Here is a 25,651-nt window from a genome sequence, read left to right as displayed (position 1 = left end):
CCAGATGACAATGGGATGATACATTCAAAATACTGAAAGAAAAGAACTGCCAGCCAAGAACAATATACCAAGCAAGGCTGTCTTTCAGGAATGAGGGCAAAATAGTATATTTTCCAGACAAACAAAAACTGTGGGAGTTCACTACCACACGACCAACCCTACAAGAAATCCTTAAGGAAGTCATGCATCTGGAATCCAAAAAATGAAAATCACTACCACAAATGCATAAGAAAGAACAAAACTCACTGTTAGAATAAAAATGCAAAAAAAACACACCCTAAATCTTACCATCACAAAAAACCATAACAACACTGTAATAATATCGCCCCTGCTTTATTACTGATTTTAGTAATTTTGGTCTTCTTTTTTTCTGGATTAGTCTAGATAAAGGTTTGCAAGTTTTGTTGATCTTTTTAAAGAATCAACTTTTGGTTTTATTGGTTTTCTCTATTGTTTTTTAATTCCCTGTTTCACATATTTCTGTTGTAATCTTTGTTATTTCCTACTTATATTTGCTTTCGCTTTAGTTTGCTCTTCTTTTTCTATTTTCTTAAGGTGGAAGTTCACATTACTGATTTGAGATTTTTAAAATTTTTACTATAAGTGTTTAAAAGTATAAATTTTCCTCTAAGCACTGCATGAGCCCTGCATCCTATAAATTTTGATATGTTGCACTTTGGTTTTTATCTCAAAGTACTCTTCAATATTCCTCTGATTTTTATTTTATCCATTGTTTATTGAGGAGATTGTTGTTTAATTTCCACACATTTGTGAATTTCCTAAGTTTCCTTTGGTTATTTGTGGTCAGAGAACATATTTTCTATGATCCTAGTCTTTTAAAATGTATTGACTTGTTTTTTGGCCAAAAACTAAAATAATAATAAAATAAAATAAAAAATAGAAGAATAAAATTAAAATACCAGGACAAAAGAATAAATGTATATATATGTTTACTGCACCACTTCCTAATGAAAAAAAGGAAACAAAATGAATGGATAACAGTTGAATAAATAATAATAGGTCTACACCATGGAATATTATGTAGCCATAAAAGAATGAATTAGAACTATATACCAGTTGAGTTGGAGGTACTTCTATGAGATTTTTGTCAAATGAGAAAAGTAAGATACAGAGAAGTGTTTAATATGCTATTTAAAAAAGCAAGCAATTATCTCCAACTCCGTATATGTTTATTATGATTATCTGGGCATAGAGGTAAAGACAAGAGGATACACATGAAGAAATTAACATGGGTTACCTAGGGCAATGAAAAGGAAAGTAAGTGAAAACAAAACAAAACAAAACATTCCCAAAGAACACCCAACATTAAAAAATAATGATAAAATGAAATGAAAGAATAATAAGGGAATAATATGAACAAATTTAGTTCAATAAATTTGACAAGATGAAATGGACAGATTCCTTAATTTACCCAGAAGAAGTAAAAAATATAAATAGCTTTGTTCAAAAGAATTAAGTTCTTCATTAAAAATTATCCAGTAATGTAAACTTCAGGCTTAGACGGTTTCATTGATTAATTTTATCAAACATTTAGGAAGAATTAATGCCGGTCTTACACCAATTATTTCAGAAAATAGAGGAGGAAGAAATACTTCACAATTCATTTTATGAGGCCAGCATTACCCTGATATGAAAATTGGACAAAGAAAATTGCAAACTAATATCCCTCAAGACATAGATGCAAAGGTTCTTAACAAAATATGAGCAAACTGAACCTAGCAAGAATATGAAGAATAATTCATTATGGCCAAGTGGGATTTATCCCAGGCATACAAGGTGGTTTCACAATCAACATTCAATCAATGTAATTTATCACATTAACAGAACAAAAAAGAAAAATACTGTGGTCATTTAAACAGAGAAAAAGTGTTTTACCAAGGTCAACACCCTTTTATGAAAAAACAAAACTCTCAGCAAACTAGAGCTAAAAGGAAACTCCCTTAACCTGATAAACAGGCATCTGGCAATAGTCTATAGCTGAAATCATACTTAAGGGTGAGAAATCAAACACTTTTCTCCTAAGATTAGGAATAACTCAAGGATGCTCACACCTACCACATTTATTGAACTTTGTTACTGAAGGTCCTGGCCTTGCCATAAGGCAAAAAGTAAAATAAAATAAAATAAACTTGGAGAACTTACACTATGATTTCAAGTGTTTACTAAAAGGTACAAAAATTACTATAGTATGCTTTTGGCCTGTGCCACTGACAAAGATCAATGGAACAGAACAGAGGGTCCAAAAGTAGACCTACACAAATGTGGTAACTGGATTTTAACAAAAGTGCCAGTTGTTAGGCAATTGTGCTTTGACTGATGTCAGTCTAAGATGGCGGCAGGTGGACAGGAAGAACACCCAAAATGGCTGCGAAAAGTTTCAGGTCCCTAGAACAGCACATTTTCTGAGAACCACAGAGACACCCCCCCACTTTTCTTCCTCACCATCACATCCCCTTCCTGCAGGGGTGAATTTCTCCGCCTATAGGAAAGTCCCAACTCAGCTTAAACCCCCACTCACTTCCCTCCCCTTCCTTCTTAGCCAATAGGAACATTCCAGCTCAGCCTAACAGGATATAAAAGGCCCACCCGGACTCTCCCTGCTGCTGCTCCCACTTCCAACAGGGCAGCCCACTTGTTCATTTTGCCTGCCTGATAGTCTGCTGGTGAGTCTTATTTTGTGCTCAGACCAGGGTTTTTCCTTTCACCAGTGCAATTCTTTTTTAAAAATGGTGCTAGAACAATGGATGTCCATATAGAGAAAGATGAACTTCAACGTGTAACTCAAATCATACACAAACAACAATTCAAAACACCATCGACCTGCATGTAAAAGCTAAAACGATAGAACTTCTAAAACTAAACAGAGGAGAAAATCTTCGTGACGTTCAGGTAGCAAAGTTTCCTAGGGCATGAAAAGCACAACTCATCAAAATGTAAAACGTCTGCTCTTCAAAAGACACCATTCTCCCTGGGGTCCTGGAAGACTGGGGTCCACCGGCTCTAGCCCCACTCCCACCGCTGCCGCACATCCAGGCCAGCAAGGGAGCCAGCTGGATCCCCCCAGGGTCCTGAGAGATGGGGGCCGGGATAGCCCTGCCCCCCCCCCCCCCCCCCCCCCCGCAACTAGCTCCTAGAAGATACTTATTAACCCTACGTATTTCTTTAGGTGTGTGACTTACCTGCTCATGTCCTTCACCAGATTTCTGCTTAGACTTTTCTAACTCATTTTTAAGAGTTCTTTTTCCAAATAAGGATATTAAGCCTTGTGTGTTAAATTTAAAAAAAGAGAGAGAGAGAGAGAATAATGGTTATCAGAGGCTGGGAAGGGTTGCGGTAGGGGGAAGATAAGGGCGAACTAATGGGGACAAAACTATGCTGTCTACTGTAGATGAATCATTGGGCAGGACATGCATGTACTGAAACAACACACTGTACCCCACAAAAATAAATATAAATAAAAAAATTTAAAAAGACACCATCAAGAAAATGAATAGACAAATGACAATATAGAAGGAAGTATTTGCAATACGTGTATCTGACACAACGAGGAGTAACTTCGACCCGGCCGCACCGCGCCGGCCCACACAAGCCAGCCTGCTCTCTGCATCTGGCGCTGCGTGGGACTGGGCGCCCGCTCCCATCACCCCCCGCGCAGCGAGGCTCCGCTGGCAGGGACCGACAGCGCCTGCGCGACCACTTTCTCCACGGCACCCGGCCCAGGTTCAGTGTGCGGAGGGCGCGTGCGTGGCCCGGCTGGGAGGCCGGCGTGGGGCGTGCCACGAGCCTGCGCGGGGACGTACGGGGCGGCCGCTCTCACGCTGGGGGCGTGGTTGCGCGACACGGTCGGCCATGGGCTCCGGGCTCTTCCCAGCGGTAGTTGCAGACTTCGTGCGGGGGATTGGTGTGGCCGGCGGGGAGACCTGTGTGCGCAGGTCCCGAGCTGCGCCTCTCTGTCCCTTCTCTTCTCTCCACCCGCGGAGAGCAGCCGGAGCCCCCGGCCTGGGTCCCGCTGCCCTCCCGGCCAGCGGTCTTCAGGCTCTGTCTGCGCTGGGCATTGCGGGGGTGGGGGGGGCTCCTGGAGATTTTTCGGGACGTTTCCGCCGCCTTGGTTCGTTCCTGCCTGGCTTCACGGTGGCCGATCTCGTTTTCTACTTTCTAGGTGTGCCTTGGACTCTCGCCCTCGGAGGGAGGCCGGTCTGAGCGGTCTCCGGGTGCGAATCCCTGGATCCTCTTGGGGGTCGCCGGGCGTAGCTGCGGGTAGGTGGGCTTCTTATTGCAGTGCGCCTTGTGAACTTATTTCCTGCATGGAGGTTGCTGGGGGGCGGGCGGCTGGTGCAAACGTCTGCCCTCAACTTGCTTTGAGGTCTGGGGGCTAGATCTACTCGCGGGGCCTTCGGGTTTCCTCGGAGCAGAGAATGCTCCAGCGTTCCAGCCGCTACCTTTGTGTGGGCAAATACGCCTTCGCCGCGGTACCTGCTTCTTAGTAGAGCGCTGTCCAGCCCAGGAGAAGGGCCGAAATTCCCCAGTGCCAGGCAGGGTGGCCAGAGATGCTGGAGACCAACAGACTAATAAGCGAGGGCGGCGTAGAATGGCGAAGGTTCTCAAAATGTGAGCGTCCGTCCCAGGTTTAGGCTAGCTCTGGCTGGCTGGTGCAGGGGAACCTTCTTCCTGAGGCTGCAGGGGGCACACAGGTATGCGGGTGAATGGATAGGGTGACAGTTAAGTTTCCTATTAGGGGTGGGAGGTAGGGGCTGAGAAGAAGGGAGGGCAGAGATCTAGGTAGCACACGTATGCCTGTGCATAGGATGTGGTGTTTGTGGGCAGTCTGGCACCTAACTTTGGGGTGGTCGTGGGAACTGGGAACACCAGTATGCTGTCAAGCCTTGGAGTAGCTGGATTGAAAGCTATCAGCACATGGAAGGTACAGACCACACCTCTCAGTGGGATTCCACCACGCACAATATACAGGCACTGCCCTGCATGGACCTGCTAGGCTGGATGTGCCATCGTCAAGCCCTGCCCAGCCAGGTCTTGGCACAGGGTCCAGTTACTCTGTAATAGAGCATTTATATGCATTTTTATGAAAAAATATTTTTGTTCTAGATGTGACCTTATTGAAAAACTAGCGAGGCTGGCTTTGAAGATACCAGCAGCCAACTTCTGCCAACCCAGCAGTGTGGGTGGGGCCGCTGAAATGTGTGGCCGTGGCCTCCCCAGACAGCTTTCTTCTTTGTCTCACCGTCACCCTCCTCAGGCTGTCCCTTGGGGCAGCTCTTGCCCTCCCACCCTTCCCAGGCCTGAGACAAGCTCCTCCTCTGGCCTCACTGCTCCTCCATGGCAGCTGGGAGTCGCCTCACTCATTCAATCCCTCACTTATTCATTCTACAAATACAAGCACATGCTCTGTACCAGACACTGCTAAGAACAAGAAATCCAGTAGCAACAAGACAGATGTGCTCCCCTGTATTGCGGGAACCTCAAATCTGAGAGGGCATTTGCGTGGCATTTGCCTATTCCAAAGAACCCATCCGGGCCAATAAGTAGAAACATTGGTTTATTAGACTTACGGGAGTTGCTGGTGGCAGCTCACCAGCTGGAAATCTGCACTGCCAAGGGGTACATACAACAGTTATATAGTAAACAGATCCAAGTAGAGGTTAAATCATTTGCATGCTTATGCATAGACCCTCACCCAGCTCACATAACACAAAGCATGCAGGAGATCTGGCTAATGACAGTGACAGTGTGCTAATTCACTTAGGGTCCCTGCTTCCTCCAGTCTTCCTTTTGTCTTAAAGGGGACATTTGTTGTAAAGGAGACGTGCCTTTCCTTGGATAACTACCTTGGCCAGGGGGTTTCCCGGGGGGGAGGGGGAACTCTGGTATGCTCAGGGAGGGGGAACAGGTCTATTCTGTGTCCAGCATTTATCCTACATCCCCTCAGGTAACTTCTAGAAACTGGGAGAGGGATGCTGACCAGAGTCACAACAGTCAACATACAGTACGGCCACCCAATGGGACAAGCATGGTGACAGGAGAGAGTGGAGTCCTGAGGGAGTTCACAGGGGGTCATGGGTGCTCCTGGCAGGGCCAGATTGCCTACAGTGAATCTAAGTCTTTTCTTTGAAATGCACAGTCATTACCAGGCACCATGTGAGGGCTAGGCTTGTACCTAAGGATTGTAAGGGATGAACTTGCACCAACTAGAATGTGGCATCTAATGACAATCTTTATTGTCCGCCCAATTGGAGAGAGGGGTTCAGGACCAGAGCAATCAGACAGCTGAGGAGGCTGCCAAGTGGTGATTAACAGCCCACAGGCTGAGATGTCTCCCTGTGACCATGGACACCAGTGCGAGCTTTGTTCCTCCTCATCTCTCTTTCCTGGACACTTACGTAAAATAAGGATTCCACAGATAGGGAAATAACCCAGGATATGCTTTGGTCCACCTGATTTGCTTCTGCTCCTGATATTCCACAAAGTTCCTGCCATATAAATTGAAACATGCCTGGGGGAGAGAAAATGATCTGTTCGCTTTTTTGGTTTTTTGGCGGTTGGCCAGTACAGCAAGCTGAACCCTCAGACCTTGGTGTTATAACACCACACTCTAACCAACTGAGCTAACCGGCCAGCCCTTGATGTCTTAACTTTTACAGGCTCTGGAGGTTTGAATTTTTATAGTTTTCTCATGGTCTTGGCAGAGGGACTAGTGAGCGCAAAGGGCCTGAGGCAGTAGAGAGTTGGGTGTGTTCAAGGGAACAAACAAAAATGTAGGGGTGGCTGGGCTGGGGCCAGAGCTTGAACTTGGTGGTCTAGGCAGAGATGATGCTGATGTGATCAGAGAGGCAGGCAAGCTTTACAGACCTTGGTAAGAAAACTGGTTTGGGGGCAAGCGTATTGAGCAGAGTGAGGTCTCAGGTTTTAGGAATTTCCCGTGGCTGCTCTGACTAGAGTATCAGGTCAGGAGGAGGAGCAGAGACCTGATAGAAGGGATCTTGGTAGCCAGGTGAGATATGATGGCTCTTGGACTGGGGTTGTTTATTCCTTTGTGAGCCTTGGACAAGCATACAAACACAGTCTCACATTTCTGTGAAAATATTTAAGGTGTACGATTAAAGCTAACAAAAAAGTAAATATAGTCTGTCCTACAGAGCACCTGGAAAATTCTAGTTCAGCACAATGCACTCCTTGGAGTTGGGTGCTTTCTCTTCGACTTCACAACCTGGTCTCACCCTGCACTGCAGGAGGTCTTGCCCACACTTTTGAATGCCCCAGGCCTCTTGTGTGTGCTCCAGCCACACCCACAGACCCAGGGGGACACACACTGGAGAAGATTTCAAGGCACAAGGTAAATGGAGTCAGCACAATAGTCCCATCTCTGCACTCCCCAGGGGGTGTCTGCTGCACATTTTCCAACCTGACCCAGCCAGGGAGGGGCAGAACAGGTCGGCTTTGTGGACAGGATGGTCTTTTAGCTTCTGTTAAATATAGACCATGGATGGACCTTTGTGCTTCCCCTCTAAATAAATCAACGTTTGTACCACCTTCTAGAACTGGCCTAGAGCCCTTCCTCTGGTTGTAGAGCTCAGACCATTGGGTTGATGGAAACCACCTTCCCGGGACATGCTGCTGGGCCCTGCAACTCGTCCCTCCTCCGCCATCTAGTGGCCATAATTGAAAATGTGCCCTCTGCCACTGAGAGATTTCAGAAACTTCCAGGGTGTATCAAATCCGGTTGTGTTTAGATTTCTCTATGGTCCTTAGTGAACAGGATGGAAGATCATCCTGAAGGATGAAGTTAGATTTCCTTAGAAAGGAGAAGACCCGAGGATATTTTGCTTTTCCTTGCCTTTCAAGATTATGGCACATTCCATCAGTCTTGATGAGAGAGCAGTTTCCTGACTTGTCTTCCTAAAGCTGTGGTAAAGGGTGAATGGGTCAGTCTCAGGCAAGGCCAACAGTCCTGGTGAAGGAGAAAGGGATGTGTCAGGAAGGTGTAGGAAGGCCCTGGCACAGGAGCAGGAGGCAGGGCGGAATAGTGGCCCTTTTTACTGTGCTTTGGCCTTTGAAATCCTGTTCTGCCTGCTGTCCCTTGGTCCCCACTTGAAAAGTGAGAATGTGTGTGTTCCTATGATCATCCAGAATCGAGGATGTCATAAAAGCCGAGCTGTAATTTAGTATAGCAGTTTTTTCTTAAGAAAACAAAATTTCTTGAGGACAGTTATTATTTGGGAAACAGCAGGGGAGCTTGTGACTGATTCTGAAATGAACACAGCCCCCTCCAGATTAAAGCTAATTGCTTGAGATGCTGCTCTGATAAAGACTGGAAGCACCCCCATACCTCCCCAGGGACGAGACTGTGCTAACAGAGGCCAGCAAGGGAATTAATCTGCTTAAGAAACAAAATGCAAATGAGATACTGAAATGAGATGCGCCATTTGTCCGTGAAAATCAGGGCCAGAAGGGCCCTTTCTCATTTTACCTGCCCTTTTTTTTTGGAGCAATTACTTATAAATCTTACTTAAAACCAAGATGTCCCATGGCAGTGTTTCACTGGAGATGGTGCACGATCCAAGAAGGATTTTCTGAGTGGGATAAACTATAAATAGCCCTCTTGGGAGGGCCCTCAGTGCCTGCAGCTCCAGCACACGGCTTTGCTATTCTGCCTTCAGTTTGCAAATCCTTGTTTATCCCTTTCTTGCATGCTTGCCAGGAACCCACCACCTCCCTTGCAGTGGCTGGCAGTGGTAGGAAGAAGACCTGGTGGTGAGTTCTGACTTTGCTGTGTAGCCTTGGGCAAGTGCTTTGGTCTCTCGGAGCCTCAGTTTCCTCATATGAAAAGGAGGAGGATATTAACCACAAAGGTTTCTTGGAGGTTTAAATAAAGAATGTGAGTGACCGCACATGAGCTGGCAGATGTTGAAATAGAGCTCCCTTCTGTAGAATTGCTTGCTTAACCTAAGTAACTCCATTTTGCCCCCTGTCTGACTTGCAGACTACCCCTCCTTCTGCATGAGAAACCACTGACCTTCTCATAGAAACAAAAAACAATTGCACAAAAACAGGAGCCATACACAGTGAATTATTACACGGGAACAGGAACCATACACAATGAAAACTTGTATGCTTGATTGCTCGAATGGCTCATTCTTGGCCTCTGTGACCTAGCCCCCTAGCTTGCTCTGTGCACCTGGACAAACCTGTGTGCCAACAGGATGTAGTTTTTGTCTTTAAAAACCCTACAAGACCAAAGCCCAATGCTGCTCTTCCTTGGTTGCACCTTGGGAGATAGATGCTGGCCAGCTGGAGAGAATAAACTGCCCTTTTCTGCACGAGTGGCATGTAAGTGCATTTCTTGTGGGAGGGTGCCTCACAACAATGTCATGCACACAGAAGTTACAGCTGCAGAGAGGAAATGCATCTGTCTCAACTCCTCCCAGCTTTCTTTTCCCTCTTCCTCCTTTTCTTGGGCTGGCCCAGGACACAGGCAGAAAGTTTGCCAGCAGCTTCGCATCCATCACTGCCCTGTGTGGATTTGAAGGAGCGATCTTTACTCTAAGTACAAGCAAGGTATAGATAAAACTTGCTCTCCACTACGCAGGAGTAAGTCAGCCTGTGGGTTCAGAGTTGCTTCTAGAAGTCACGGAGAGGGCAGCAGTGTCTTTAGGTTACCATGGTTAATGGATCATCAGAGTGGAAGGGCCTTTGGGACTTCAGAATGGACAAGCCTGCCCTCATTTCTACAGGCAGGACAGATGTATTTGCCAAAGCTCAACATGTCAAGATCCACAGGGCACAAAACAGGCAGAAAAGAGCTACAAGCTGATTCTTGGCAGTTTCTTTACCAAACTGAGTGCACCTGTGATCCAGTCCTTGGGTTTAGGCTGGAAGCAGGTTTCCTGCCTTTCTCTCTGCCTCCAGGAGACACTGGCCAGTACAAATGAATTATGTGTGTTAGTAAGCTGTGTGTCATGGAATAGGTGGGGAGAGAATTTTCACCTGCTTAGTGAGATGCTCATACTGGAAGGTGATTGCTGGTCAGCACAGTGTGACACAGGTCTGCACAGGTACTCACCTGTGATGAGGTGAGGGCAGGCCGGGGCAGGGCTGCCACATTCAAAAGGAAGATCAAGGGCCGGCCCGTGTCTCACTCGGGAGAGTGCGGTGCTGATAACACCAAGGCCACGGGTTCGGATCCTATATAGGGATGGCCGGTTCGCTCACTGGCTGAGCGTGGTGCTGACAACACCAAGTCAAGGGTTAAGATCCCCTTACCGGTCATCTTTTTTTAAAAAAAAAAAAAAAAAAGGAAGATCAAGGAGCTGATTTTGATGGTTCAGGTAGATTGGGGGAAGGTAGAACTGCTGAAGGGGTCAGTGGCAGCCTAGGTCACATGGGCTTATCTGCAACAGTAGATGGCACTGGGGAGAATTCCAGCACCCCACTTCTTCCAGCCCAGTGGGTGGAATCCCCAATGAGTAAATATCCCAGAATGGAGCCTTTTTAGCTTTTGTGCTGACTTAGGTAATACATCAAAGGAACTGCTGGCAAAAAGCTCTAGCCCTTTTCTACCTGTGATTCACTTTGTCTCTGAACCTGTTGAGATTTGAGGTTAGAAGTAGAATCAGAATAAGGACAACCTCATATTCTAGATCACTGTCCAGAGCTTTTAACCCTAGCCACTCTGATATTTCACAACATATCTTTTTAAACAAATTCATAGGTAAGAAGATACCTGCACAGAAAATTTTAGAAGAGCAATAGAATGCCCTAACTGTAATATAACAAAGTCATTGAAGGAAAATATTGAGAATAAAATATAACATGTTTCAGTATGCAAATGCTGGGACACAGGAGGAGGCCAGTGAAATAGGCAGGTCCACAGAATCACTGAATGCAATTCCTACAGATGCCATGGGTACTGGAGAGCTGGGATGGCAATTGGAATGCTGTGGCAGCATGCTGGCATGATTTTCAGAAATGGGGGGACAGTGCTTATGAAAGACTGAAGAACAAACAAAGAAAAAAACTCCAACAGGGGCTGTCCGGTTAGCTCAGTTGGTTAGTGCACAGCCTTATAACCCCAAGGTCATGGGTTCAGATCCCTTTACCAGCAGCTGCCAAAAAACAAACAAAAAAACCCCAACAAAGTATGTTCGGCCACAAGGGAGGGAGTAATCGGGTAAGGAACACAAAGAATAATTATGATTTGCAATGATGAACATGCTAATAATATTGATTTGATCACGTACCATACACAAATACTGGTTGTCAACTCTGTACCCCATAAATATGTATAATCAAAAAATTTAAAAAGGAGTTATTAGCATATAGTAAGCAAAAAACCACAAAAAAACAACAAAAATGTGTGTTCAGCCACCAATTTATGACATAGTCACACTCTTAGAAAACTCAGTGTATATTAAAGCGTGTCTCCCAAAATTCTCTGGGTTAAGTGTAAATGCATTTAAGCCCTAAGTTCAGATAAACAGGTTTTTCTTATATATAAATGCTCAGTAGAGGCTCAAAAGTCAGGGGGTCCAGGAGAATTTTTCACTGTGAGGGACATTTTGTGCACACAGTATTGGTACACCTAGCCGCCAGCGCCAGTAACACCCCCACAACATTGTGCCAACTAAAAATGCCACTGCAGATTTCCACAGGGCCCTGTAGGGGACAGTGGTCCAGTTTAGGAATTGAAAAGTGGGCCCAGTTTAGGAAATGAAAAATGTGAGTATAAAAATTAAAGCCTTCAGGAGAGTTATACGAGTTTGTAACAGTTCAGCAATTAAGAGCAAAAGTAACTGGCTCAGCTGGAAGAGATAGATCAACAGCGAAGGAGCACCTCCTGGGAGTTAGAACGGGAAGAGATGGTCCCACCAAGTGTGAGGTCACACTGAGACACCCTTGCATGGGTCACGTCTGAGTGAAGTCATCTATACAGCACTTGTTTATTGGGCATTCTACATGTGCCAGGTGCTGGGATACTGTCTCTACTCTCAGGCTGGCTCCTAGTCTACAGGGGCAGAGCACCCTGTCATTATACCATCTGTTGGGTCACAAAGGAGAGCCATGCTTGGCCTGATAGGTTTTGGGGGTGTGTGGGAGTTAGCAGCTAAACTGGGAGGATTTCTCCTGGGAAGGCATGAAAAAAAAAAAAAGAGACCCCAGTCTCCATGTGGCAGTTCCAAAGAGGTCCTTGTTAGGAAGCCAGCCAGTGGGGAATGTGGTGGAAAGGGAGGCTGGCATACAAGGCCGGGATGAAACCAGGGTGGCCTGATCAGAGCCCCAGTACGTAGACCTTGGGGTAGGTTTTCTGTGGGTGCACTGAGCACCTTGCCAACACCATCCTTTTAAAAGCATTTATGTTATATTTGATGTCAAATCATTCACATGTCTATATCTCTCTAATACTATGGATCTGAGCTGAGTCTAGATCTTTCCCTTCTCAGCACTGTGCTTAGCACATGGGGAGGCCCTCTGTAAACATTTGCTGATGAGCACGTGAGTAAGTGAATCCATGAATTACCTCATGTTTGTGAGACTCCTGCTTCTCCCTGTAGGGCTGGGAAGAAAGAGAAAAGGGTATCGTGTCCTCTGGCCCTCTCCACAGCGTGTAGCTTTGTACCTTGGGATGCCCCTTGTTCCCATCCTCTTGTACCATTACAGAGCCCTAAGAAAACCAGATCCCTCCATGCAGAGAAAAAGGAGCCCATAGACAGTCTAACAGGGCTGATCCTATTTCATGTTTAAATTGATCACATTGCAATTGCTCCACATAACTTGTTATGCATCAAAATGCAAGGGAATTAGGCAAATCCATAGAGATAGAAAGCAGATCAGTGGTTGCCAGGGTCTGGGTGGGGTGGGGAGACGTGACCACTAATGGGTAGAGTTTCCTTTTGGGGTGATGAAAATGCTCTGCGACTAGACAGTAGTGACGGTTGTGTAACACTGTAAATGTACTAAAGGCTTCTGCATCGTACACTTGCAAGTGGTGACTTTGATGTTATGTGAATTTTACCTGAATTTTTAAAAAGTTCAGTGGACACAGAGAAAAATGTGTCTACAGAATGGGTAAAAATTGCACACCAGGGATTTGCAACCGGGAGAATCATCATTTGCAGTCTGCTCAGGGTCTTCTCTTTTTCTGTAATTAACACTCTTTTAAAATCCCTGCTCAGGAGTGCACCGAGGACTCTTCATCAAGCAGCTGTGACCAACATAGAACCTCCAGCCAAGAATCAAGCTCAAGCTGTTCGGCTGCTCAAGGTCTGGAAAAGCATTCTTGTAGGATCTCTCCAGTGTGGGCTGCTGAGGAACTTTTTCAGAAGGTGCCAGCCCAGACTCCATTCCAGCAGCTCCACCTCGTTCCGCCTCTGGTCCCTGGCTTCTAAGCCAGCAGGTGGGAGCATCCATGCCGGAGACTGTCTCTCCAGTAGGTATTGGCTTCTGCACTCTCTTGTGTCAAGGTGGAGCAGAAGAGGTTGTTTTGTTCAGTCACTTGGCTTGTGGCTGACTATATTCCATGACTTGGTGGCTTTCAAGTGTGGTGTAGGCTGGCTGTTGACCATGTGTCTGCCCCCCTCTTGTCCAGCAATGGAAAACTGCCCTGGTAATGGCAAAAAAGAGGTCCCACTGAAGTCACAGTTACAGGCACAAAGGTTCATCATTGTCATTATAATATGTAAATTGTAGAAAGATGTCATGTTCTGCTTAGGGACTCCACCGTCAAAGACAGAAAGAGCTCGGACTAACACAGATCCAAGTGTAGCACAGGTCAAACACATGCTCCTAGGGTGGGTCCTCACCCCTTATGCTTTCTTTCTTCTTGGAATGTTGGTAACACACCCAGCAATGTGAGAACTAGAGCAACAAAGTTGGATTACTGAGGAAGCACTGTTTCTGCTCAGCTCGAAGTTGGTTAGAGGTTTTGAAAGACTTCTCTCAGTGATTTTCATGCTAAATCTGTTTATTAACATAAACTCTTGTTGGGAAGCTGCTGTGGACTGGATGTCCCCCTAAATTGATTGAGGCTTGGCCCCCATTGTGACAGTGTTAAAAGGGTGGGAAACCCTATTGTAGTAGTTGGAACGTGGGGCCTTGAAGAAGTGATTGGGTTGTGAGGACCATACCCTCATGAATGGGTTGATCCATTCTTGGAATAATGGGAGTGGTTCTGGTAGGTTTAAAAGGACAGTGAATGATGTTAGTCTCTCTCTGCTCTGCCGTTCTCACCATGTGACACCCTGTGTCACAGTGAAGAGTCACTACCCATCAACAAGGCTCTCACCAGATATGTGCCCTGGACTTCCCAGCCTCTGAAACTGTAAGCAATAAATATTGTTTCCTTATCAATGACCCAGTTTCAGGTAGTTCTGTTATAAGCAACAGAAATGGGTTAAAACAGAAGCTTTGCTGTCTTCCCCTGACTAGGACACGGTTCTAGAGACACAGTTATCGATTCACCCCAGGGGGCTGTCAGGAATCACACAGAACTGCAAGGTTGCCTTTCTTCAGGGGAGCTACCTGAAGTGAATAAGAGAAGACTGTGTGATCTTTTCTGTTATTTCTCCTGAATCCCCCTTTAGAAGAAGGAAATTATCCTTTTGCAAAGATAAGAACAGAGACCTTCAAAGAGGAAAACAATGTCAATTTTGTAGTTTTATGCCTTGGATTCATTTTCTTTACATGGTATTACAAAGGTGTCATATCTGTTCTCTAGGCTGACAACATATGTGTTAAATTTTGGGTGTCTATGTACTTCTCTCAATGAGGAGGAGTATCTGGGGAGCATTAGTAGCTGGGGACTGTTGGTTGAGATATACACACCCTTTTCAACTTCTTATGAACACAGCAATAGAATTAAAACTTGGGGGAAAATAATAACCAACCAGATAATGGACATGATTATATTACTAATGCATATGCTAATATTTATTCAGCATTATTTACCAAGAAATAAACAAAACATGTGTGGCACCTAATTTAATCTCCATGACAGCCTTCTGTAGTCATTTTACTGAAGTCTTGAGGGGTCTGTAGGCTGCCTTGAGCCACACAGCTGGCAATTCATGAAGCACCTTGTTCCTGAGCCAGTGCTTAGTAATGAAACTCTACAAGAGGGCATCTAGATGCACACATTTTCCATTTTCCAGTGTAATTTTGGCTCTACTTGAGGATGTAGGATGGGTTACTCTTTCTCTGATGTCCTTCATTTCCTGGATGTAACGATCAGGGCCAGCCCCCAAAGGTGCCTCAGGACGGTGTTGAGTTCCTGGTTTCCTCACTGGCAGCTCCTAGTGTCACTCCTAGAGAGTCAACTCTCTCCTGCTGTACGTTGGTCACTTCAGTCTGAACCAATGTGGGGGCTGGGGCAGGAAATGAGTGAGTGAGTGACTGTGTGTGAATGTGTGTGTGTGTGTGTGCGTGTGTGCGCGTGCGTGTGTGTGTGTGCGCACGCACGCGCACATGCATGTGTGTTGGGGGAAGACTATTATAGTGGTTGGGTTTTGAATATGCCAAGTTTGGAATATTGTTTTACTCTCAATGCCCCATGAATGATGAGAAGTTCCACTCAGGCCGGAGGGAACAGACACTATTCCCAGATCTATGTGAGCCTTGGGGATTGTTTCCTCTGACTCTTTTGGATGGTTCTTTTCCCCAACCTCACGTAGTCTCCTCCCATGCATGTGCTGATCAGTCCTCAACTGAAACACTCCAGGGCAGTCCAGCAGATCTGGAATCCTCTCTTTGAAGTTCTTTACTGTCCAGTGCTCTAAAAACTGGAGGCACCTCCCCAGCCTCCAAGCTCTCTCCCCTCAACCCAGAGAACTCTGGGCTCCATGTGGGTTCTGCCTCCCTCTGCCATGGACTGGATGGAGTCTTTCTCCATGTGGATGCCAGGACAGTCATAGGCCTCACCTTTTTTTCCCCATGTCTCAGTGGTGAACTTTGTTGCCTGGTGTCCAATGTCTTGAGAACAATTGTTTCATGGATTTTATTTTATTTTTTTAATTGTTTCTGGTGGGAGGAGATATCCAGCTCCTATCACTATCCTTGGGCCAGGAGCATAAGTCCCAATGGTTATATGTTTATGTAAAGTTTGAAAAGAGATGTATTGTAACCATGATTGATGAAGATCACTGCCTTTTCACTCCAAACTGCACTCAAATCCACTTCCCCTTAATATCTGCTGCCATCAGAGTGGCTGGTGGCATTTCAAGATGTGGGAATATCGGGCCGAGCCCGTGGCACACTTGGTAGAGTGCTGCGCTGGGAGCGCGGCGTCGCTCCCGCCGCGGGTTCGGATCCTATATAGGACTGACCGGTGCACTCACTGGCTGAGTGCCGGTCACGAAAAAACGACAAAAAAAAAAAAAAAAAAAAAAAAGATGTGGGAATATCCATTTTTAACTGCAATTTGGAAGTATGTTTTGGAATGTTTTATTTTACTCCACAAGCTAAATAATGCATACTCTGGATTTGGACAAATATAAAGGGTACATACTTTGGCTATTTTTAAATATTTATTTTAAGTGGTAAGAAAATTCACATGTAAAAAGTAATCAAATCCAAAACAGAAGCAGTAGAATCAATATAAATTCCTCCATCATCTGCAACTTGTTTGTTATAAAACTTTGCTTCAGAAGAGAATTCATGAAAAGACAAACTTAAAACGGAAGCAGTGACTGGACTCATACTGTCTGATAATCCAGTGAATGCAGAGGAGTGAGTCATGAGGACACCCTGGGGAAAGGTTCAGATTTCTCTCTGATCTGACACTAGACCATGTAATCTGTGGTGTGCTCCAACAGAGAGGACATGGAGGACAGAAAGCTGTCAGTTTCCAGTAATGATAATGTCTAATAACAAGAAAAATTTAAAAGATTTAAAGTAAAAACACACAGGCAAAATTGTAATGATATATTTAAGCCAGTATGTCCAGAATATTATTCCAATATGTAATCAGTATTTTTTAAATTATAAAAGATATTTTACATTCTTATTTTCTTACAAAGTCTTTGAAATCCAATGGGTATTTCACCTCAGAGCACAGCTTACTTTAGATGAGCCATATTTCCAGTGCTCATGCCACAGGTGGCCAGTGTCTGCCTTAGGGGAAAGTGTGGATGTAGACTTTCTCCTGGTGTGTATGTGCACACATGCATGTATGTATACAAATGTAGAAAATGCGAGTTTATTTTTTAAGGTGTCTATTACATTCTTATAAATGGGGGAAATAGATACCTACAAGCAGATACAAACAGGTAGAATCTAGAAATGAAATTAAACCAGCCCCTGTTGCGGCAGAGAGTGCCAGGAGGATAACCTGTGCTGGGCCCGGATTCCTTACAACCAGGGCCTGGGTGCTGCATGCACAGCTGCACCAGCTGTGGAGGACTCACCTGTGCCCTTTTCTGGACATGGGCTAGTAGCACGTTAGGAAGAATTTAAAGAAACCAAGTATGACCTGCCCTCAGTGCTGTGGGGATGTCTCTTTCTGTGGGTCTGTGATAAAACATCCCTTTAGCCCAAAAAACATTTACATTCATATTACATTAAATAATTTATTTTCATTGCAAATTCTCTGGTATACAAAAATTTGACAGTTTGGTGAATGGCTGGACACATTAGAGATGTTTGTAAAGACTTTATTCCCAGTTTTCAATGAGATGTACCTGCCTGGTAAGTCATTCCCAACTTGTTGAGTTGCTTCTCCCTTTCTTTGATTTTTTAATAAACTGAATTTAACTTCTCTCCTAAAGTCCATAAAGTGATTAGCTACAGTTGGCTGGTTGTACTGTAATGCAAACAGTTCACACATACAATGGCTCAACAAAGTGGGTGTTTATTTCTCACTCATGAGAAGAACAAACAAAGGGTTTCAGGATAGAGGTGGGAAAAATCTCTGCTCTCTCCAATTAATTCTTTTTGTCTTAATCACAGTAACTTTTCCCCACCTTTGGCTCCCCAGGCCACCCAGGCAGTCATCTGCACTTCAGTCCCACAGGGAAGGGAAATCAGAGAGGATTGCATAAACATTTTTTTATTGCCAGGCCTGGAAGTAATGTTCACTGCTTGTGTCCATATTCCCCTGGACAAAGCTCAGTTACATGGTCCTACACACAATAATGGGAGGCAGAAGAATGGGGGCTAATTGTGTGTCACAGAGAAAAGAGAATGGTTTTTGGAGAATACACTGCCAGTCTCTGCCATACAATTTTTCTGGCATGTGTGAGTTCTCTGATGTATGCTAAGGTGTGATTTCTGGCGAAAGGTTTTCCCACATTTATTGCATTCATAGGGTTTTTCCCCTGTGTGAGTTCTCTGATGTGTGCTGAGGTGTGCCTTTAGAAAAAACTTTTTTCCACATTCATTACATTCATATGGTTTCTCACCTGTGTGAGTTCTCTGATGCCTGCTGAGGTTTGACTGATAGCGAAAGGCTTTTCTACATTCATTACATTCAAAGGGTTTCTCACCTGTGTGAGTTCTCTGATGCCTGCTGAGGTTTGACTGATAGCGAAAGGCTTTTCTACATTCTTTACATTCAAAGGGTTTCTCACCTGTGTGAGTTCTCTGATGTATAGTGAGGTTTGACTTCTGGTAGAAGGTTTTCCTACATTCTTTACATTCATAGGGTTTGTCACCTGTGTGAGTACCCTGATGCACCCTGAGTTTTGACTTCCGTTGAAAGGTTTTTCCACATTCATTACACTCATAGGGTTTCTCACCTGTGTGAATTCTGTAATGTATAATAAGAGCTGACTTTTGGCAGAAGGCTTTTCCACATGCATTACATTCATAGGGTTTCTGACCTGTGTGAGTACTCTGATGTACCCTGAGTTTTGACTTCCGGCGAAAGGTTTTTCCACATTCATTACACTCATAGGGTTTCTCACCTGTGTGAATTCTGTAATGTATAATAAGAGCTGACTTTTGGCAGAAGGCTTTTCCACATGCATTACATTCATAGGGTTTCTGACCTGTGTGAGTACTCTGATGTACCTTGAGTTTTGACTTCCGGCGAAAGGTTTTTCCACATTCATTACACTCATAGGGTTTCTCACCTGTGTGAATTCTGTAATGTATAATAAGAGCTGACTTTTGGCAGAAGGCTTTTCCACATGCATTACATTCATAGGGTTTCTGACCTGTGTGAGTACCCTGATGTACCTTGAGTTTTGACTTCCGGCGAAAGGTTTTTCCACATTCATTACACTCATAGGGTTTCTCACCTGTGTGAATTCTGTAATGTATAATAAGAGCTGACTTTTGGCAGAAGGCTTTTCCACATGCATTACATTCATAGGGTTTCTGACCTGTGTGTGTACCTTGATGCATCCTGAGTTTTGACTTCCAGCGAAAGGCTTTTCCACATTCATTACATGCATATGGTTTCTCACCTGTGTGAGTTCTCTGATGTATAGTGAGGCCTGACTTTTTATAGAAGGTTTTCCTACATTCATTACATTCATAGGGTTTCTCACCTGTGTGTGTTCTGTGATGCACCGTAAGGACTGACTTCTGACAGAAAGACTTCTCACATTCATTACATGCATAGGCCTTCTCTCCTGTATGTGTTCTCTGATGTACTGTAAGGACTGAATTCTTTAAGATGTTCTCACATTCAATACCCTCATAGGATTCTTCTCCTGTATGTGTTTGCTGATGTTTAATGAGGTTAGAGTTTTTAAAGAAAGTTTTCCTCCCTACCTGAGTTATTATCTCTTGGGAAGTGAGAGCTGACTTGTCACAGCCTTTCCCATGTTCATTGTATTTACAAGAAGCCTCTCCCGTATGAGCCCTCTTTTCCATCAGCAATATTGCCTCCCTGCTGGAGGCTTTCCCATGTCCATCATATTTGAAAGGCTGCTGCCAAGTTAGAATCTTGTGATGCTGACTAAAGTAGTCAGGACACCTGAGGGATTTCCCAGATATATAATGGGCATCAGGTTTCTCTCCAGCCTGCATCTTGTCAGGCTCACTAGAGAGAAGTGTGTTCTGACACACATAAAACTTGTCAGACCTCATTCCATTATTTATAACCAGACTTGAAATATGGTTTGAACTCAAATTAGATGTTTTTCCTAATTCAACTCTTTCCTCAGTTGATGTGTTGCTGTTGGTGATTACAACTTGCCATATATGCCTATGGTGACTTTCCTGGCTCCTCTCAAACAGGTCATCTATTTCCTGGACATCTGAAATGAGAAAAAAGGATAACCACATCAGGAACCCCACATAAGCACTGCTCATGGAATGTTCATGTAAAGGTAAAGAAGCATCTTCCTATCCTAGTGGCATAAGATTTTATGGAAACCAGCAAGGGGTACTGGTTTGATATGTTTTAAATTACATTAATAGTTTTTCTAATGTTAAATCATGTTTTTCTTCATTTCTTTAACTTTTTTCTTTTTTAACTCATAAAGAAATATGTGGTAAAAATATTCATCTTACTGCCTAGATGTAGTTTTCAAGTAAGTGCTTATCATCTGCCATGTACTCCCTATTCTTCTCTACCTAATTCTTCCAATAACAGGGGTGTGTCAAGCTGGTATTTTTCTCATTACTCTTGTTTGAAGGTGTCGAGGTTCTCCTGGACCCACTACCTGCGGGTGCAGGAGAGGACAATCTGTCTGTCACCTGACAGGTTTATGGCTTAGAGAAAGAATTGTTTACCTATTTGTTTATTTTTCACTTTTTCCTGGGGAGTGGCCACAGGTCTCTAGGAGCGTTTAAATCCACAATCTTTTCTTCCTCATGCTAGACCAAGACAGGTTCCTGCAAATTTCTAATTTAACCTGACTTCCTCTGCTTCTCAGAAAGCTCCAGTCTACGACCCCAAGCACCCTGCTGGTTTGAGGGATTTGGTTTTGCAACCAGTGCTGAGTCCTCATCTTTGACAAGTGTATTTCTGACTCCTTCTGAGATCAACAACCCTAGCATTCTCCCCCAATTCCTGGTACAAACACCCCTGCTTGATAACTCACTGCTTATGATATGAAGGCTTTGTTTTGGTGTGTTGGAGTTTCAGCTGTCTCCTCCTTTCACAGAAAATGGAGCCTCCTGTGCATTTCTCATTCTCATTGTTGTTTTAGAGTGATGTCCACAAAGAGAAGGGGGAAAAGCTAACTTCAGACTCCACTCCCAGACAGATATCTGAGCTCTTCAATATGAAGCCCTTTGTTCACTTGGCTTTGAAACCCAGGATCTCCTGTTTCTCCTCCCAAGTGCAGGACCATCCCTGTCTACACTCCTATGTTGGGATGCTGTGGTACACAAGGTTCATGCCTAGACTTCTTTTCTCATTTCCTAATCAACTACCAAGGTGATCTCTGTAAGTAGGACTATCAGCTTTAAGCTACCAATTTCCAAATTTGTATCTCCAAAAGTAATGTCAATTCTAAAATCTAGATTTTAAAAAAACCTATGTCAAAACTGGAAAAGAATTAACTCAAACTGAAGCTATGCCAAAATAACACTTAAAAATAATCCCGCTAAAACTGTCTTTTGTGACATTCTTCCTAAAATATCGCACTCCATTTTTCTCTCACTCTGGCAAAATGTTCCTCATGGTTCTCATCCAGCTACTAAACATACACGATTTTCTTTGTTCTTTCTCATCGGTATGTAAACTCTATGAAAGATGGACATCATTCTGATCACTGCTGTTGTATGTATAAAATTGTCAGCACTTAAAACCTGCTGAATTAAGAGGTTCTGAAAGAAGAATTAAATGTATAAATACATGTCTAAAAAAACAGTTCATTAAAATAGAGAACAGAGGGCAACTGAGAATATTGAGAAAGTGAATAGCACAGAAATATGTCTATAAAAAGAGGAAGACAGGGATTCGATTTTGAGTAAATATAAGAAAATATTCAGTGAAATAAAAGGACGGACATGTGTGTGAGAGCCCTCCTTGCAGACTATGTAATGCATGTGGCTGATGAATGCAGACCAGCTGTCCTTAGGTCTAGGAAATGGGGGAGGAAATCAGTGTAACAGCTGAACATGGCCCACATCTGCGGGGCTCTACTCTTCCTAGCCTCCCAGCCCACTATGCAATTACTGACCTGGGAGGCTCTGGTTTGGAGATTCTTCTACTGTCCATGGCTCTGCTCCCTGCTCCAGCTTGAAGATCACCTCAGGTTTGGCGAAGCAGTGCCCTGTTAATGAGAAATAATGTAGGATTTTGCCAAACTGCTAAGTCACGTCCTTTAAAGAACAAGAACTTGGCCTCAGGAATGAAAGGGGCTAATTTTCACCTTTTGTTAGAGAGGGGTGACACATTCCTTGTGGACTGGAATCTTACACCTACACAGCATTAAACCTTAGATGTGGTCACATATTTACGAACAAAGTAAAAAGCACTTGCTCCTGGGAGTTACTGTGATTTTTTTGCTCACCCAATGACACCAGGTTGCTGTAGGTCTCCAGCATCACATCCCTGTACAGGATCCTCTGAGTATCGTCCAGGTCCTGCCACTCCTCCCAGGTAAAGTCCACCACCAAGTCTTCAAATGACACCAACCCCTGTAACGGCACATTTCTCCTCAACTCAAGTCACTAGCCCTGGGTCACAAGAACAGGAATCTGGGAGTTCACTCTTCTGTGTGTGCGTGTGTCTTATGGATCTTACACAGATGTAGCTTCTTGTACTCTATAAGGAGGGGCATCACAGTAGAAATATCCTCCCACTGTAATGATTTATTAATTCCTTACACTACTATTACAAATCTTACATTAAAGATCTAGGACCATACTTGTTTCTAGGGATAGACATATGAATATTTTGTGAATATGTTTTGTGAAAGATATCAATTTAGACCATGAAGCCCAGTGTTCCCTAATCTGGGTAGACACAAAGAAAAGTACACAAATCACAGTTAAACTGCTGAAATTTAAAGTTAAAGACTCTTGAAAGCAGACAGAGAAAAACAGCAAATGGGTGGTGGTGTTCAACCACATAGAAATGATGGCTGACTTCTCATCAAAAACAAGGGAAGGACAACTTTAAAGTGCTGGTATAAAATATTCTTCTTCTCTCAATTCTATACCCAGTGAAACTATCCTTGTGAAGCTGAAATAAACACATTTTCAAATAAACAAAAATCGAGATAATTGATTAGCAGCAAGTCTACACTTTTTATAAAAATGCTAAGAGAAATTCTCCAGACTGAAAGAAAATGACAGCAGATTGTAACTTAGATCTACAGGAAAGAATGGGTCTCCAGAAATGATAAATGTGTAGGTAAAATTTAAAAACTACAGGTGACCCTCAAACAATGCAGGGGTTAGGGACACAGACCTGCTGTGCAGTTGAAAATCCACATATAACTTTTCCCCATGACCATGCAGCTGAACCAGAGAGTATGTAGGCAGGTTCTGCATGCAGAGGTTCCATATCCGTGGATTCAAACAACCACAGATCAAAGAAGAATCTGAGTGCAAGTGGACTTGTGCAGTTCAGACCTGTGTTGTTCAAGGGTTTGCTGTGTGTGTATATATATCATATTAAGTATTATATATTCTCTTAATTTCTCTAAAATAGATATTCTTATTTAAGCAAAAATTATAGCAGCATATGTAGGATTAACATTATATATGGATGAAATATGTAAATATATACATATCTGAGCGGTCTTCAAAGAATTCATAGGATTCATATTACCTTTTAATTCCGTTTTTCCATGAACTTTTTGAAGTGCCTTCATATGTATATAACAAAAATAGTACAAGGGATGGGGTATTAAAATATAACTACAGTATTGAAAGATTCCTATATTTTGTGTGAAGCAGTACAAAACCAGTTTTCAGTATATTGTTATAAATTAAGGATCCATATTGTAATGGGATATTTCCATATTATAATATGCAGCCTTAATGTATCACAATAAATTTAAATACAATATTAAAAATTAATGCAAAAAGATGTAGCTAAAAGGCCAACAGATTAGGCAATCAACAGATTAGGCAATCATATCAGCACAATGGTAGACTAGGAAGCTCCAGGTCCTTGTACCCCCATGAAGATAAGAGTTAACAGCAACACATGGACCAATAAATACCTTTGTAAGAAGTCTAGAAACATGTTAAGAAGTTGCAGGACAAAAAAAAAAAATGACTAACAAAGAAAAAATAGCACCAAAAATGGAACCAAAAGTCATGTTTTGCTTGCCTGCTCCCCTCCCCATATCTGGGGTAGCAAAGTACAGTCTAGAGGACAACCTCCCAATTTCTGGTTCCTCCCTCAGGATGTAAAAAAAAAAAAAAGTGAAACAAACATTCAATATCTGCCTTTTCCAGGGGCTGGAAGGACTGGTTTCTGTCTTGTCTGCCTCAGCATGCTGATGGGAAGAGACCTTTAGTTGGGATACCAGCTTGGAGGCCACTTAAAAGAGAGGCAAGTGCTGCAATGAGTGAGACACATCTCTAGAAAAGGTTTTTCCAAAAGCCCAAATATCAACAAAAGATCATAAGGCATACACAGAAATAGGAAAACAAGGCCCAGAAAAGAAACAAAATAAATCTCCAGATTTAAACTAAATGTCTCTAAAGAAATGCATATTTCTGTCTTAAAAAAACTTAGCTTATGAACAACAAAAATAGACAACTAGACAAAATAAGGAAAATGACTGCACAAAGTGAGAATATCAACAAAGAGACAAAGTATAATAAAATTAAAGTAAAATAAAAAACAAATGATTGAGCTAGAAATGCAGTAACTAAACTGAAATATACACTAGAGGGGTTAACACCTGACTTGATCAGGCAGAAAAAAGACCGAGCATACATGAAGAGAGGTCATTTGAAGTTATATAGTAAGAGAAATGTTTTAAAAAAAAATGAAGAAAACTGAAGAGAGTATAAAGAACTTATGAAACACTGTCAAGTGGACAAATAGATGCATTATAGTAGTTCCAGAGAGAGGAAAATGAGCAGAGAGCATCTTTGAAAAAATAAGGGCTTAAACTTTCCAATATCTTAAGAAATAAATGGATACACAAATTCAAGAAGCCCAACAAACTCCAACTAGGATGAATACAAAGATGCCCACCTAAAACTAATCAAACTGTCAAAAGTTAGTTAAAGGCAAAGACAAAATCTTGAAAGCAGCAAGAGAAAAATGACTCCTCACATACAAGGGAGCTTCTAAACAATTATAAACAATCTCAGCAGAAACCTTGTAGGCCAGAAGGCAGTGAGATAATATATTGAAAGTACTTAACAACAACAACAAAAAAAACCTCAACCAAGAATACTGTACCAGCAAAAATGTCCTTCAAAAATGAGAAAAATTAAGTCTTTCCTAGATAAACAAAAGCTGAGGGAGTTAATTACCTCTAGAACTGGCCCATAGAAATGCTAAAGGTAACCCTTTAAGTTGAAATGAAGTATGATAGGCACAACCAGATGCCACATGAAAACATAAAGGTCTCTGGTAAAGGTAAACATATAGACAAATATAGAAACATGGATTATTGTAATTTTGGTTAATAAATTCACTCTTAATTTATGTGTAGAATTTAAAAAGGAAAATGTAAAAATCTACAAGTCTATGTTAATGGGTACACAATATATATAGATGTAATTTGGGACATTAATAACAAAGTGAGGGGCA

The 25,651-nt window shown here is 43.1% G+C and overlaps 1 protein-coding gene and 1 pseudogene across 4 annotated transcripts; one reads left to right on the top strand and one right to left on the bottom strand.

The window, feature by feature from the left end:
* The first annotated feature begins 3,839 nt into the window (after nucleotides 1-3,839).
* Nucleotides 3,840-22,121, top strand: LOC134369949 (uncharacterized). Of its 4 annotated transcripts, none has more exons than XM_063086808.1 (5): nucleotides 3,840-3,894; nucleotides 4,181-4,278; nucleotides 13,206-13,459; nucleotides 20,209-20,300; nucleotides 21,126-22,121. In XM_063086808.1, the coding sequence occupies exons 1-4, from the start codon at nucleotides 3,871-3,873 to the stop codon at nucleotides 20,235-20,237; spliced, it is 405 nt and encodes a 134-aa protein (XP_062942878.1). In that variant the 5' UTR covers nucleotides 3,840-3,870; the 3' UTR covers nucleotides 20,238-20,300; nucleotides 21,126-22,121. The 4 variants fall into 4 exon arrangements, 3 of the variants coding, with proteins under 3 accessions (XP_062942878.1, XP_062942877.1, XP_062942876.1); XM_063086807.1 differs by having other exon boundaries at nucleotides 13,206-13,463; XR_010022637.1 differs by adding an exon at nucleotides 20,850-20,989 and having other exon boundaries at nucleotides 3,868-4,278.
* The window catches only part of LOC134369948 (zinc finger protein 717-like), a 24,218-nt pseudogene continuing 16,429 nt past the window's right edge, over nucleotides 17,863-25,651 (bottom strand).

This window comes from Cynocephalus volans, chromosome 2 (genome assembly GCF_027409185.1).
Source record: "Cynocephalus volans isolate mCynVol1 chromosome 2, mCynVol1.pri, whole genome shotgun sequence".
Classification (NCBI taxonomy): domain Eukaryota; kingdom Metazoa; phylum Chordata; class Mammalia; order Dermoptera; family Cynocephalidae; genus Cynocephalus; species Cynocephalus volans.
Note: the sequence above shows the minus strand (reverse complement) of the source record. Positions and strands in the feature narration are given on the sequence as shown.

Coding starts and splice junctions, on each gene's coding strand:
- LOC134369949 (XM_063086806.1), top strand. CDS start 3,871: ATGGGCTCCGGGCTCTTCCCAGCG. Junction 3,895..4,180: donor GCTCCGGGCTCTTCCCAGCG/GTAGTTGCAGAC, acceptor TCTACTTTCTAG/GTGTGCCTTGGACTCTCGCC. Junction 4,279..13,205: donor GTCGCCGGGCGTAGCTGCGG/GTAGGTGGGCTT, acceptor ATCCCTGCTCAG/GAGTGCACCGAGGACTCTTC.